Source organism: Arvicola amphibius, chromosome 3 (assembly GCF_903992535.2).
Source record: "Arvicola amphibius chromosome 3, mArvAmp1.2, whole genome shotgun sequence".
NCBI classification, from domain to species: Eukaryota; Metazoa; Chordata; class Mammalia; order Rodentia; family Cricetidae; genus Arvicola; species Arvicola amphibius.
In genome coordinates this window covers 89,642,605-89,653,157 of record NC_052049.1, presented here as the reverse complement: position 1 = coordinate 89,653,157, position 10,553 = coordinate 89,642,605, and the positions used below count along the sequence as shown (strand labels likewise).

At 53.0% G+C, this 10,553-nt stretch overlaps 1 protein-coding gene across 2 annotated transcripts; it reads left to right on the top strand.

The window, feature by feature from the left end:
- The first annotated feature begins 593 nt into the window (after positions 1-593).
- On the top strand, positions 594-9,777 carry Keap1 (kelch like ECH associated protein 1). Of its 2 annotated transcripts, none has more exons than XM_038323579.1 (6): positions 594-829; positions 2,100-2,782; positions 5,614-6,299; positions 7,613-7,818; positions 8,071-8,247; positions 8,624-9,777. In XM_038323579.1, the coding sequence occupies exons 2-6, from the start codon at positions 2,144-2,146 to the stop codon at positions 8,788-8,790; spliced, it is 1,875 nt and encodes a 624-aa protein (XP_038179507.1). In that variant the 5' UTR covers positions 594-829; positions 2,100-2,143; the 3' UTR covers positions 8,791-9,777. The 2 variants fall into 2 exon arrangements, with proteins under 2 accessions (XP_038179507.1, XP_038179508.1); XM_038323580.1 differs by lacking the exon at positions 594-829 and adding an exon at positions 870-1,116.
- Positions 9,778-10,553: the final 776 nt, after the last annotated feature.

The following is a 10,553-nucleotide window of genomic DNA, read 5'->3' as shown; positions in this document are numbered from 1 at the left end:
GGATATACAATAAAGCCCTGTCTCAAAAAGAAGCTACAGGGCTGGATGGACGGCTCAGTGGTTAAGAGCACTGACTGCTCTTAGAGAGGTTTGATTTCCAGCTCCTGCAAGCTCACAACTATCAGTATCTCCAGTTCCAAGGAATCCCAACCTCCGTGGGCACCAAGCATTCATATGGTGTACATACATGCAGGCAAAACACTCATACATAAAATTAATAAATGAAAAAAAAAGTAAGTTATAAGACTGGAGAGATGGCTCACATCATTTAAGAGTACTTGCTGCTCTTGCAAGTTCCATGGTGGCCCACAATCACCTGTGACTTCAGAAGGCACTGCACGCGCACAGTGTGCAGACATATATACAGGCAAAACACCCATACACACAAAGTAAATTACAAATTGAAATAAAAATATCAAAAAGTTATTTTAAAAGAATATACATTATAGCTATATATATAATAGATATATGTATATCTCGACCAGGCTGATGGGTCTAGCTGGACCGTGTGGGGTGTGGGAGGGTCCGAGGGTGCAGGAGTACAGACAGCCTAACCCGGAGGCAGGCTCCTAGGGCCGCCCAGACCCACGCCCTGCTCCCTCCGCCCGGCACCTGCAGGAAGGGCTGGAACCGCCTCTGTGTGCCCGCCGTTCGTTTCCGCCCTCCCGCTCCTCCCACGCGTGCCGCCCGCGACCCCGCAGCACTACTGCCCCGGATCCAAGGCCCCCCGGGTCCCCCTCGGCTCCTCCCGGAAGCGTGGCGCGTGGCGGCCCGGCGGCGCGGATTGGACGCGTGGCACCAACAGAAACACCCGGGGGGTGGGACGGAGGTGAGCGATCGCCCGCGGAGATGCGGTGGGGAGTCAGCTCCGAGTGCCGTCCGCGGTCGCGCGTGGGGACGTGCACGTGGTGGTGGGGGAGCGCGTGTCCCCCCCAGTGCGCACCCTGGTCGCCGAGCCCGTCCGCCCGCGTAGGGTGGCGGCCGCGGCCGGCGAGTGGAGGGTAGGGGTCGCCCGCGGCCGGCGCCCCGGGACTCTTATTGTGACAGGGTGGCGCGCTGTGCTTAGTCACCGTGACCCGCGCGGCGGAGGCGGAGGCGGAGCGCAGCCATGGCAGGGTGAGTGCGCCGCACCGGGGCCGGGCCCCGGACCAGGCCCTGCGGGCTCTCCAGGCGTCTGGGCTGCGCCTCCGAGCGACGGGGTGGCCGCTCGAGCAGGCGCCGGGCACCGGGTCGCTGCTGCACAGCCCCCTGCGTAATGCCAGGCCTGAGCTCCGGCAGAGTGTGGTCACGCGTGACAGTCGCTCACCTACTGGGGCCCTTGGAGCATTTTATCGCCCCCCCCCACGGTGCTCCAATAGACACAACACGGGGTGGGGGGGTGCGACTCCAGGCTGAGCCCCAGAACCTGGGGAGCCAGCTGCAGACCCTCTCTTCACGGCCCCTGGCCCCAGGTCTCCAAGGGTCTCCCCAATCCCTGCTGCCCACCGTGGGCGGTCCTGATGCCCCACTCTGTCCCAGAACTTGGGCACTTCGTGTTTCCTCTACACACTTTGTTGTATTTTCAGGCCTTCTCTGTCCTCCTGCTGTGTCTCTGGCGCTCAGAACAGTGTCTAGTACACACTTGGCAGGCTCTCTAAGTTTTGGTGCAGTGTTGAAGAAAGGAGTTTGACTTGTTGGAGGAAGGGATGGGCAGGATGGCTGGGACAGGAGTGAAGAGGTTGGAAAGGGGCTGACTACATGGGACTTGGCAGGCCAGAGGTGGGTTTCCACTCTTGGGCTCAGTGAAAGGTGTTGGACGATTCTGAGCAGAAAGGGGCATGATGTGGCGCGTTTCTTAGCCGGGCCTTCAGGCTAGCGAGTTGGGGAGAACTTAGTTTGAATGAAGCCGGGTGTGTCCAGTTTACTTGACTTGGCAAACTGCTCTAGAAACCATTGCTTAGTTTTTCAAAAAGGAAGCCTGGATGGGCATAGTAGCACACACCGTAATCCCAGCACAAAGAAGGATCAATAAAAAGAAAGGAAAAAAAAAAAAAAAGGAAGCGTGGCAGGCTCTGGTCTAACCTTGCTGTTCCCAGCCCTGTCCTTTTCCCTCCTTCCAGGCCCCTAACTACTAGTGGAACTGTACCTTGTCACCAGGAACCCCATGCAGCCAGAACCCAGGCCTAGCGGGGCTCCCCGCAGCAGCCAGTTCCTGCCTCTAGGGTCAAAGTGCCCTGAGGGGTCAGGGGACGCGGTGATGTACGCATCCACGGAGTGCAAGGCCGAGGTGACGCCCTCCCAGGACGGCAACCGCACCTTCAGCTACACGCTAGAGGACCACACCAAGCAAGCTTTTGGCATCATGAACGAGCTTCGGTTGAGCCAGCAGCTCTGTGATGTGACGCTGCAGGTCAAATACGAGGACACCCCAGCTGCCCAGTTCATGGCTCACAAGGTGGTGCTGGCCTCCTCCAGTCCGGTCTTTAAGGCCATGTTCACCAATGGGCTTCGGGAGCAGGGCATGGAGGTGGTGTCCATTGAAGGCATCCACCCTAAGGTCATGGAGCGACTTATTGAGTTTGCCTACACGGCCTCCATCTCCGTGGGCGAGAAGTGCGTGCTGCATGTGATGAACGGGGCGGTCATGTATCAGATTGACAGCGTGGTGCGAGCCTGCAGTGACTTCCTGGTGCAGCAGCTGGACCCCAGCAACGCCATTGGCATCGCCAACTTTGCCGAGCAGATTGGCTGCACTGAACTTCACCAGCGTGCCCGGGAGTATATCTACATGCACTTCGGGGAGGTGAGTGAGGGCAAGGGCTCAGTTGTCACAGGGAATGGGACAGGCCATCATTAGCCATCCTCCCTTGAAACTGGAACAGTCATTCACATCTGGAGGAAAGCTTCTTGGTGTTTTCTTTTTCCTTCCTCCTGTCCCCCCATAGGGGCTCATGTAGCTCAGGCTGGCCCCCATCTGGTTATGTAGCTGAGGATGACTTTAAACTGCCTCACCTGTCTCCGTTTTCTCAGTACTGGGAGTACAGACATTCGCGCTCACCCAGGCTTTGTGCTCGCTAGGTGAGCAGTCCACCCGCAGAGCCACAAGCCCCTGACTTCATTTTTTTGATAGTCTTCTTTAGGTGTACTGTTGGTTTTGTTTGTTTTTTGTTTTGTTTTGTTTTTTGTTTTTGTTTTTGTTTTGAGACAATGCCTCTTTTTGGAGACAGGTAGACCTGGTTGTCCTGGAACTTGCTCTGCAGACCAGGCTGGCCTCGAACTCACAGAGATCCACCTGCATCTGCCTCCCCAGTGCTGGGATTAAAGGCGTGCACCTCCACTGCCCAGTCTGAAGCTGTTTTTTAACTCCTGTCCTTGCAGTCATATTCTGAGTGCTGAGATCACGAGGCACACGCCACCATACCCTGATAAAGTGAAAATTAACTTTTTTACATTTGTTCACATGTGTGTTTGTACACATGGACAGGCTGGTCTTGTGTGGAGGTTGGAGGACAGCTGGCTGGAACTGGTTCTCTCTACCTTATATATGCTTCTAGGGTTAACTCTGGTCATAGGGCTTGGCAGAAAGTGCCTTTACCCACAAAGCCATATTGCTGGACTGAAAACTCAGGTTATGAACCCCTAATCTGGGAGACCCTAAGAACAGGGAAGATAAGTTCTCACAGTGTGTCAGCAGCCTGCTTTCTCTGCGGTCAGAAGTTGGAACAAGACAGATGTGATACAGATGTGATGGCCAGTGCTTTTAATCCCAGCACTCTGGAGACAGATGTGATACAGATGTGATGGCCAGTGCTTTTAATCCCAGCACTCTGGAGACAGATGTGATACAGATGTGATGGCCAGTGCTTTTAATCCCAGCACTCTGGAGACAGAGGCTGGTGCATCACTGAGCGTTGTAGGCCACTCTGGGCCACACAGTGAGACCTTACCTTTCCAGAGAGAGAGAGAGAGAGAGAGAGAGAGAGAGAGAGAGAGAGAGAGAGAGAGAGAGAACCTCATGCTGCAGCTTGGGAACCACAAGCTGCAGCCTTGCTTGGTCTTTCTTGGTCTCATGTAATGTTACTGCTTTCATTTTCATTTCTTAGTGCGGAAAGTCTTCAAGGGAAGGTAAGAGGAAAGTCCCTGGCAAACGTCACAGTCAGCAGCACAGGTGGCAGTGACCAGAGAGGCTGTGCCCTGCACATGACAGTGCATTCTCAACATCACCAGTCCCCAGATCCCAAGTCTGAAATGCTCTAAAACCCTCAGGTGTGCAGTTCCACACCTGACCTCACAAGATGGGTGGCAGTCAAAACAGGCCTAACATGCCTTAGCTGCTGGCACTTGTGCAGCCCGCGTGAGGCCCTGGGTTCCATCCCCACCACACATAAGCCAGGTGTGTGGTGCACACCTTTAATCTTGGCACTGAGCAGGCAGAGGCAGGCAACTTTATGAGTTGGAGCCAGCCTGCTCTACTACATAGCAAGTTCCAGGCCACTCCCCAACACACACCCATATGGACCAGCATAAATCTATTTTGTTTATTTATTTAGATTTTTGAGACCGCTGGTTTTCATAGCCCAGGCTTGTCTGGAAACTGAGATTCTCATGTGTCAGGGTCCCAAGTGTGAGACCTGGACCACCAGGACCCACCTGAAGTTCTATTTCATTCCTGAGGCATCTATCATTTGTATAAAATAGCCCTACAACAGAAAAAATGCCAATCTGAGACACAGCCTGTCCGTTATTTTATATTTTAATTTTGTTTTTCTGTGTAACAGTCCTGGCTGTCCCAGAACTCACTCTGTAGACCAGGCTGGCCTGGAACTCACTGAGATCCCCCTGCCTCTGCCTCCCCAGTGCTGGGATTTAAGGTGTGCGCCACCACGCTGACCTCCTATATTTTTTATTAAAGTTTTTATTGTATTTATTTAGGGGGTATACATGTGCCACAGTTCATGTGGAGGTCAGAAGACAACTTGCAGAAGTTGATCCTCTCCTTCCATGAGTCCTGGGGGCTGAAGTGAAGTCCTCAAAAACTAGCCATTCAACCAAGCAAACAAACCCAGTTCCTTTCTGAGCTGGTAAAGGCTCTCACTGCCAAGCCTGAAGACCAATCCCAGGGACCCACATAGAAGGAGAGAAACTATCCACCAGACATGAACTATGGCATGCTCCACACACATACACAATAAACCAATAAACAAATCTAATTAAAAATACGTTTTGAGAGCAGGTCTTACTTTGTAGACCAGTCTGGCTTGGAACTCACAGACATTCTCCTGCCTCTCCCTTTCAGGTGCTGGGATTAAAGGCCAGACTAGATTCAATTACTTATTTATTTTTGAAACAGGATCTTACAATGTCCTCTTGGCTGGTCTGGAACAGGCTACGTAGACCAGGCTGTCCTTGAATTCACAGACATTCTCTTGCCTCTGCCTCCTGAGTGAAGGGGGAATTACAGGCGTATGCCACTATGCTTAGCTATACATTTTTTTAAAAGTTATAACCCAAATCAAACAATAAAGGTGCATAAAGAGACCCCACTGTGTGCCCTGTGCCCTTTGTTTGGGTGCTCGGCCAGGAGGGCTTCCCAGAGCCTCCCAGAGAGTGGCCTCTCACCTGCGCTCCCTGCAGGTGGCCAAGCAGGAGGAGTTCTTCAACCTATCGCATTGCCAGCTGGCCACGCTCATCAGCCGCGATGATCTGAATGTGCGCTGCGAGTCGGAGGTGTTCCACGCGTGCATCGACTGGGTCAAGTACGACTGCCCTCAGCGGCGCTTCTACGTGCAGGCACTGCTGCGGGCCGTGCGCTGCCACGCGCTCACGCCACACTTCCTGCAGACGCAGCTGCAGAAGTGTGAGATCCTGCAGGCCGACGCGCGCTGCAAGGACTACCTGGTGCAGATCTTCCAGGAGCTCACGCTGCACAAGCCCACGCAATCCGTGCCCTGCCGCGCGCCCAAGGTGGGCCGCCTCATTTACACAGCCGGCGGCTACTTCCGACAGTCGCTCAGCTACCTTGAGGCCTACAACCCGAGCGATGGCTCCTGGCTGCGCCTGGCCGATCTGCAGGTGCCACGCAGCGGGCTGGCTGGCTGCGTGGTGGGCGGGCTGCTCTACGCTGTGGGCGGCCGCAACAACTCGCCCGATGGCAACACCGACTCCAGCGCCCTGGACTGCTACAACCCCATGACCAACCAGTGGTCGCCCTGTGCCTCTATGAGCGTGCCGCGCAACCGCATCGGGGTGGGGGTCATAGACGGCCACATCTACGCAGTCGGGGGGTCCCACGGCTGCATCCACCACAGCAGCGTGGAGAGGTGAGCACAGGGTCCCAAAGGGAGGGCACCTGTTCTTCCCACCCCCAAAGGAGGCTGAGCAGATGGCATGTTCATCCTCAGTGTCCAGACTTGGGAAGTACTGGAGGGCTGTCCCAAACCTATAGGAATCATCAGCACGCTGGGGACTATGGGAATTAGCACAATATGTGAAATACGTTATGCTAATTGTGTATAATTATGATAAAATGTATCATCAGACCTGGGATGTAGTTCAGTAGTAGGGCTCTGGTCCCTGGCTTGCACCCATTTCTAGGTTCTAACCCTAGTACTGCCAAAAGAGAGAAAGGAAGGGAGAAGAGAGCCAGGGCTGTGACTGGCGGAGCTTTCGGCTAGCACCACATAAGCCGTAGTGCCTGTCATCCCGGCACTTGAGAGGTGGAGACAGAAGAATCAGGAATTCAAAGTTGTCTTTGGCTGTATGGCAAATTCAGGGCCATCCTGGGCTATAAGAGACCCTGTCTCCAGACAGACAGCTATCCCCATACATTTAGGGATTGGAGCAAGATAGGAAGATGAGAAAAACTGAAAAACATTCATGGTGCTGGGAATAGAACTTAGGGACTTGTGCATGCTAGGCCAGCCCTCTACCCCTGAGCTAACCACCCCCAACCTGCAAATGGAATTTTAAACCTATGCCCTAGGGACCTCTAATGTGTGTGGTCTGTGAATAGGATGGTGGGGCGATGTGTCACCTTGAGCGGGCCGCTTTCAAGAAGGACAGGGGCACTATTAATAACTCCAGGAACACAGGTATGGACTGGATGCTTCCTGGCCAGCCGGACGTGTTCACCCCATCTCTGATCATGTTGCTTGGAGGAGTGCTGTCTGAGCGGTAGCCTAGTTGTCAGACTTTCTTGGGTTCTGGAGTTGGACACTAAACTGATGTCACTTGGTGATCCTGAATGTCCTACCCCACATTTCTGATGCAAATCTCATGATGTGAGGCCCTGAGCTCCGGTGAGGTGAAGCCCACAGGCGATGCAGCACAAAGGGTAAACCTGCTGAGGGGACAGGACCTAGCTTCCATAGCTGATGGCTGTGAGCCTCAGTTTCTTCCTCTGGAGATGGAGCTGGAGAGAAATAAAGCATCAGCCAGCAGGTGCTGCCTGCCTGTCACCCAGCACTGGGGAGGTTGAAGCAGGAGGATCTGGAATTCTGGGCTAGCATGGGCTACACAGCAAGACCCTAGCTCTAAAATAGAGTAAAAAAACCAAGTGGTGGTGATGGTGGGGCTTATTGTAAGGGCCCAGCTGTAGTTCCTGGTGACCGTGGTGGAATCGTGTCCTTTGCAGATATGAGCCGGATCGGGATGAGTGGCACTTAGTGGCACCAATGTTGACGCGGAGGATAGGCGTGGGAGTGGCCGTGCTCAACCGCCTGCTGTATGCAGTGGGGGGCTTTGACGGGACCAACCGGCTCAACTCAGCAGAGTGCTACTATCCCGAGAGGAATGAGTGGCGGATGGTCACACCAATGAACACCATCCGAAGTGGGGCAGGTGAGTGGGTGTGTGGGAAAGACCCCACCCAGCCCAGTCTATCCTCAGAATTGTTATGTAGCTGAGGATGACTTTGAACTTATGATCCTCCAGCCTGTCCAGCACTGGCATGGCAGGCGTGCTCCTCCACACCAAAGTCCAGCTTGATTTCTAAGGGGCTCCTCCTGGAAAGAGTGATGGAGGAGGAAGGTGGCTCCTGAGGGCCCCCTTAAACCAGGCCTCAGAATGACTCTCCGCTGTGCTTCTGTTTAGGGGTTTGTGTGCTACACAACTGTATCTATGCGGCCGGGGGCTACGATGGGCAGGACCAGCTGAACAGCGTGGAGCGCTACGACGTGGAGACAGAGACCTGGACTTTTGTAGCCCCCATGAAGCACCGACGGAGTGCACTGGGGATTACTGTGCACCAGGGCAGAATATATGTCCTCGGTGAGGGCTAAGAAGTGGGTCAGGGTGGAAAAGACTCTGTGTCCATATCTCTTCTTAAGATTTGGTGCTGAGGATGGAACCTGAGGAACACCCGAATGCTTGACACATGTTCTGTAACTGAGCCACAGCCCCAACCCTCACTGGGGGATTCTGGGCAGGGATCTACCACTGAGCCACTCCCCACCCCCTTTACGTCCCCCACGCCTCCACCCTGCTTTACTTGGAAGTCTAGGCAAGGGTTCTACCACTGGGCTTCATTCTACCTCATCCCTGTGTTACAAACGGGCGGCTTCCCCTTCCTGAGTTCTGTTGTCTTCTCATGGGCATTAGATTGAGCCCTCTGAGGGAGGTGACCATCTCTTCATTCTCTCTGCAGGAGGCTATGATGGCCACACGTTTCTGGACAGTGTGGAATGCTATGACCCAGACACTGACACCTGGAGCGAGGTGACACGGATGACATCTGGCCGCAGTGGGGTGGGTGTTGCCGTCACCATGGAACCTTGTCGGAAGCAAATTGATCAACAGAACTGTACCTGCTGAAGCACCTGGGTTACCTGGACAACAGTCCGTCCAGACCACCGTTGTCTTCGTACAAAAAGAAAGAAAGGAAGAGGAAAACCAAACAAACCCATAATCAGAACACGGGACAGGAGGCAGCAGAAGAAGGGCGGCTGGGATACCGTGCAAATGCCGTTGTGGAAGACCAGAACTAAATTCATATGCCCGTTTGTCACAGCCCCTGGAGCATCCGAGACAGTCTGCCTGCGGTGCGGTATGGAAGGGGCACCCTCACAAGTGAGAGGCCCCTGTACCCTCTGGCTGGGGATGAGGCCACCAGCACTCGGACTCCTTTCAGAGGGGCAGACAAAGCAGGGTTACACGTGTTTTCTTTGGTCCCTACAACTTGGTGATCAAATCTAGAGGACAAGGGGTAGAAGGGGCCAGGTGAGGCCAAGAGGCTGAGGCTTCCTCAGGAGCCGCAATCCCCAGGGACAAGCCTGCACAGAGAACACTGGGCCTCTACGCCCTGGATAGTTATTTTGTTAAGTAACCCTTTAACTTTCCCATGGAAATTAAAAGCGGATTTAGGAGTGTCTTGTACATAGGACCTCAGAGGGCGATGGGAATCCCTCAGGGAGAGACAGCTCTTCTATTGAAATACACTCAGATCTTAATCGGGGCTGGTATTTGAAACCTGTCTGTTTTCTCCGCGTACCATTGTGCATTCTGCTCATATGGGCATCTTGCACCCTCGTGGGCCACACAACCGTCTGTCAGTTTAAGGTGCATTAGAAGCCAATGACCTAACTTTTGTGCCACTTCTCCTGGGGCCTCCTGTGTTTTGCTTGATTTTAAGACAAGGTCTCATGTAGCCCAGGATGGCCCTCAGTTCAGATCCTGAACTCCTGATCCTCCCTCCTGCCTCAGCCTCCTGAGAGCTGGGATTATAGTTGTATACCACCAAAACTGGTTCCTGCTTGTCCTTTTTGTACCCAAGCAGCAAAATAAAGATTTCTGGGACCTCGAGTGTGGCTCAGTGGATAGAGAGCTAATGTAGCATGCATGAAGTCCTGGGTACCATCCCTAGCACATATAAACCCTGCTAACCCACACTTGCGATCACAGCAGCAGGAGGCAGAAGCAGGAGGATAAGTTCAGAGTCACATGTGAGTGCCTGACCTACACGAGACTTTGTCTAAAATAATAGCAATAATTATATTTTATACACACAAATATACATGTGTATATGTATGCATAGATACACACATATGTGTGTGTATGACACACACACACACACACACACACACACACACACTTGATTTTTCAAAACACTGTTTTCTTGTGTAGCCCTGACTGCCCTGAAACTAGCTACATCTCAGAGATCCACCTGCTTCTGCCTCCCAAGTGCTGGAATTAAAAGCATGCGCTCTTGTTAATACTTTTACTTATTTTATTTATTTTTGTTTTTCTAGACAGGATTTCTCTGTGTAGCAGCCCTGGCAGTCCTGGAACTCATTCTGTAGACCAGACTGGCCTCAAACTCACAGAGATCCACTTGCCTCTGCCTTCTGAGTGTTGGGATTAAAGGTGTTTTCCATCATGCCCAACTGGTAATATTTTTTGTTTGCTTGCTTCTTTTTTTCTTTTTTTTAATTTTTAAAAAAATTTTATCTGCTTTGGTGTTTTATGTGCCATGGGTGTTGGAGTTACAGTTGTGAGCTGCCATGTAGGGGCTGGGAATTAAACCCAGGTTCTCTGAAAGAACAGCCAGTGCTCTTAACTGCTAAGCCATCCCTCCAGCC

Coding starts and splice junctions, on each gene's coding strand:
- Keap1 (XM_038323579.1), top strand. CDS start 2,144: ATGCAGCCAGAACCCAGGCCTAGCGGGGCTCCCCGCAGCAGCCAGTTC. Junction 6,300..7,612: donor CACCACAGCAGCGTGGAGAG/GTGAGCACAGGG, acceptor TGTCCTTTGCAG/ATATGAGCCGGATCGGGATG. Junction 8,248..8,623: donor GGGCAGAATATATGTCCTCG/GTGAGGGCTAAG, acceptor TTCTCTCTGCAG/GAGGCTATGATGGCCACACG.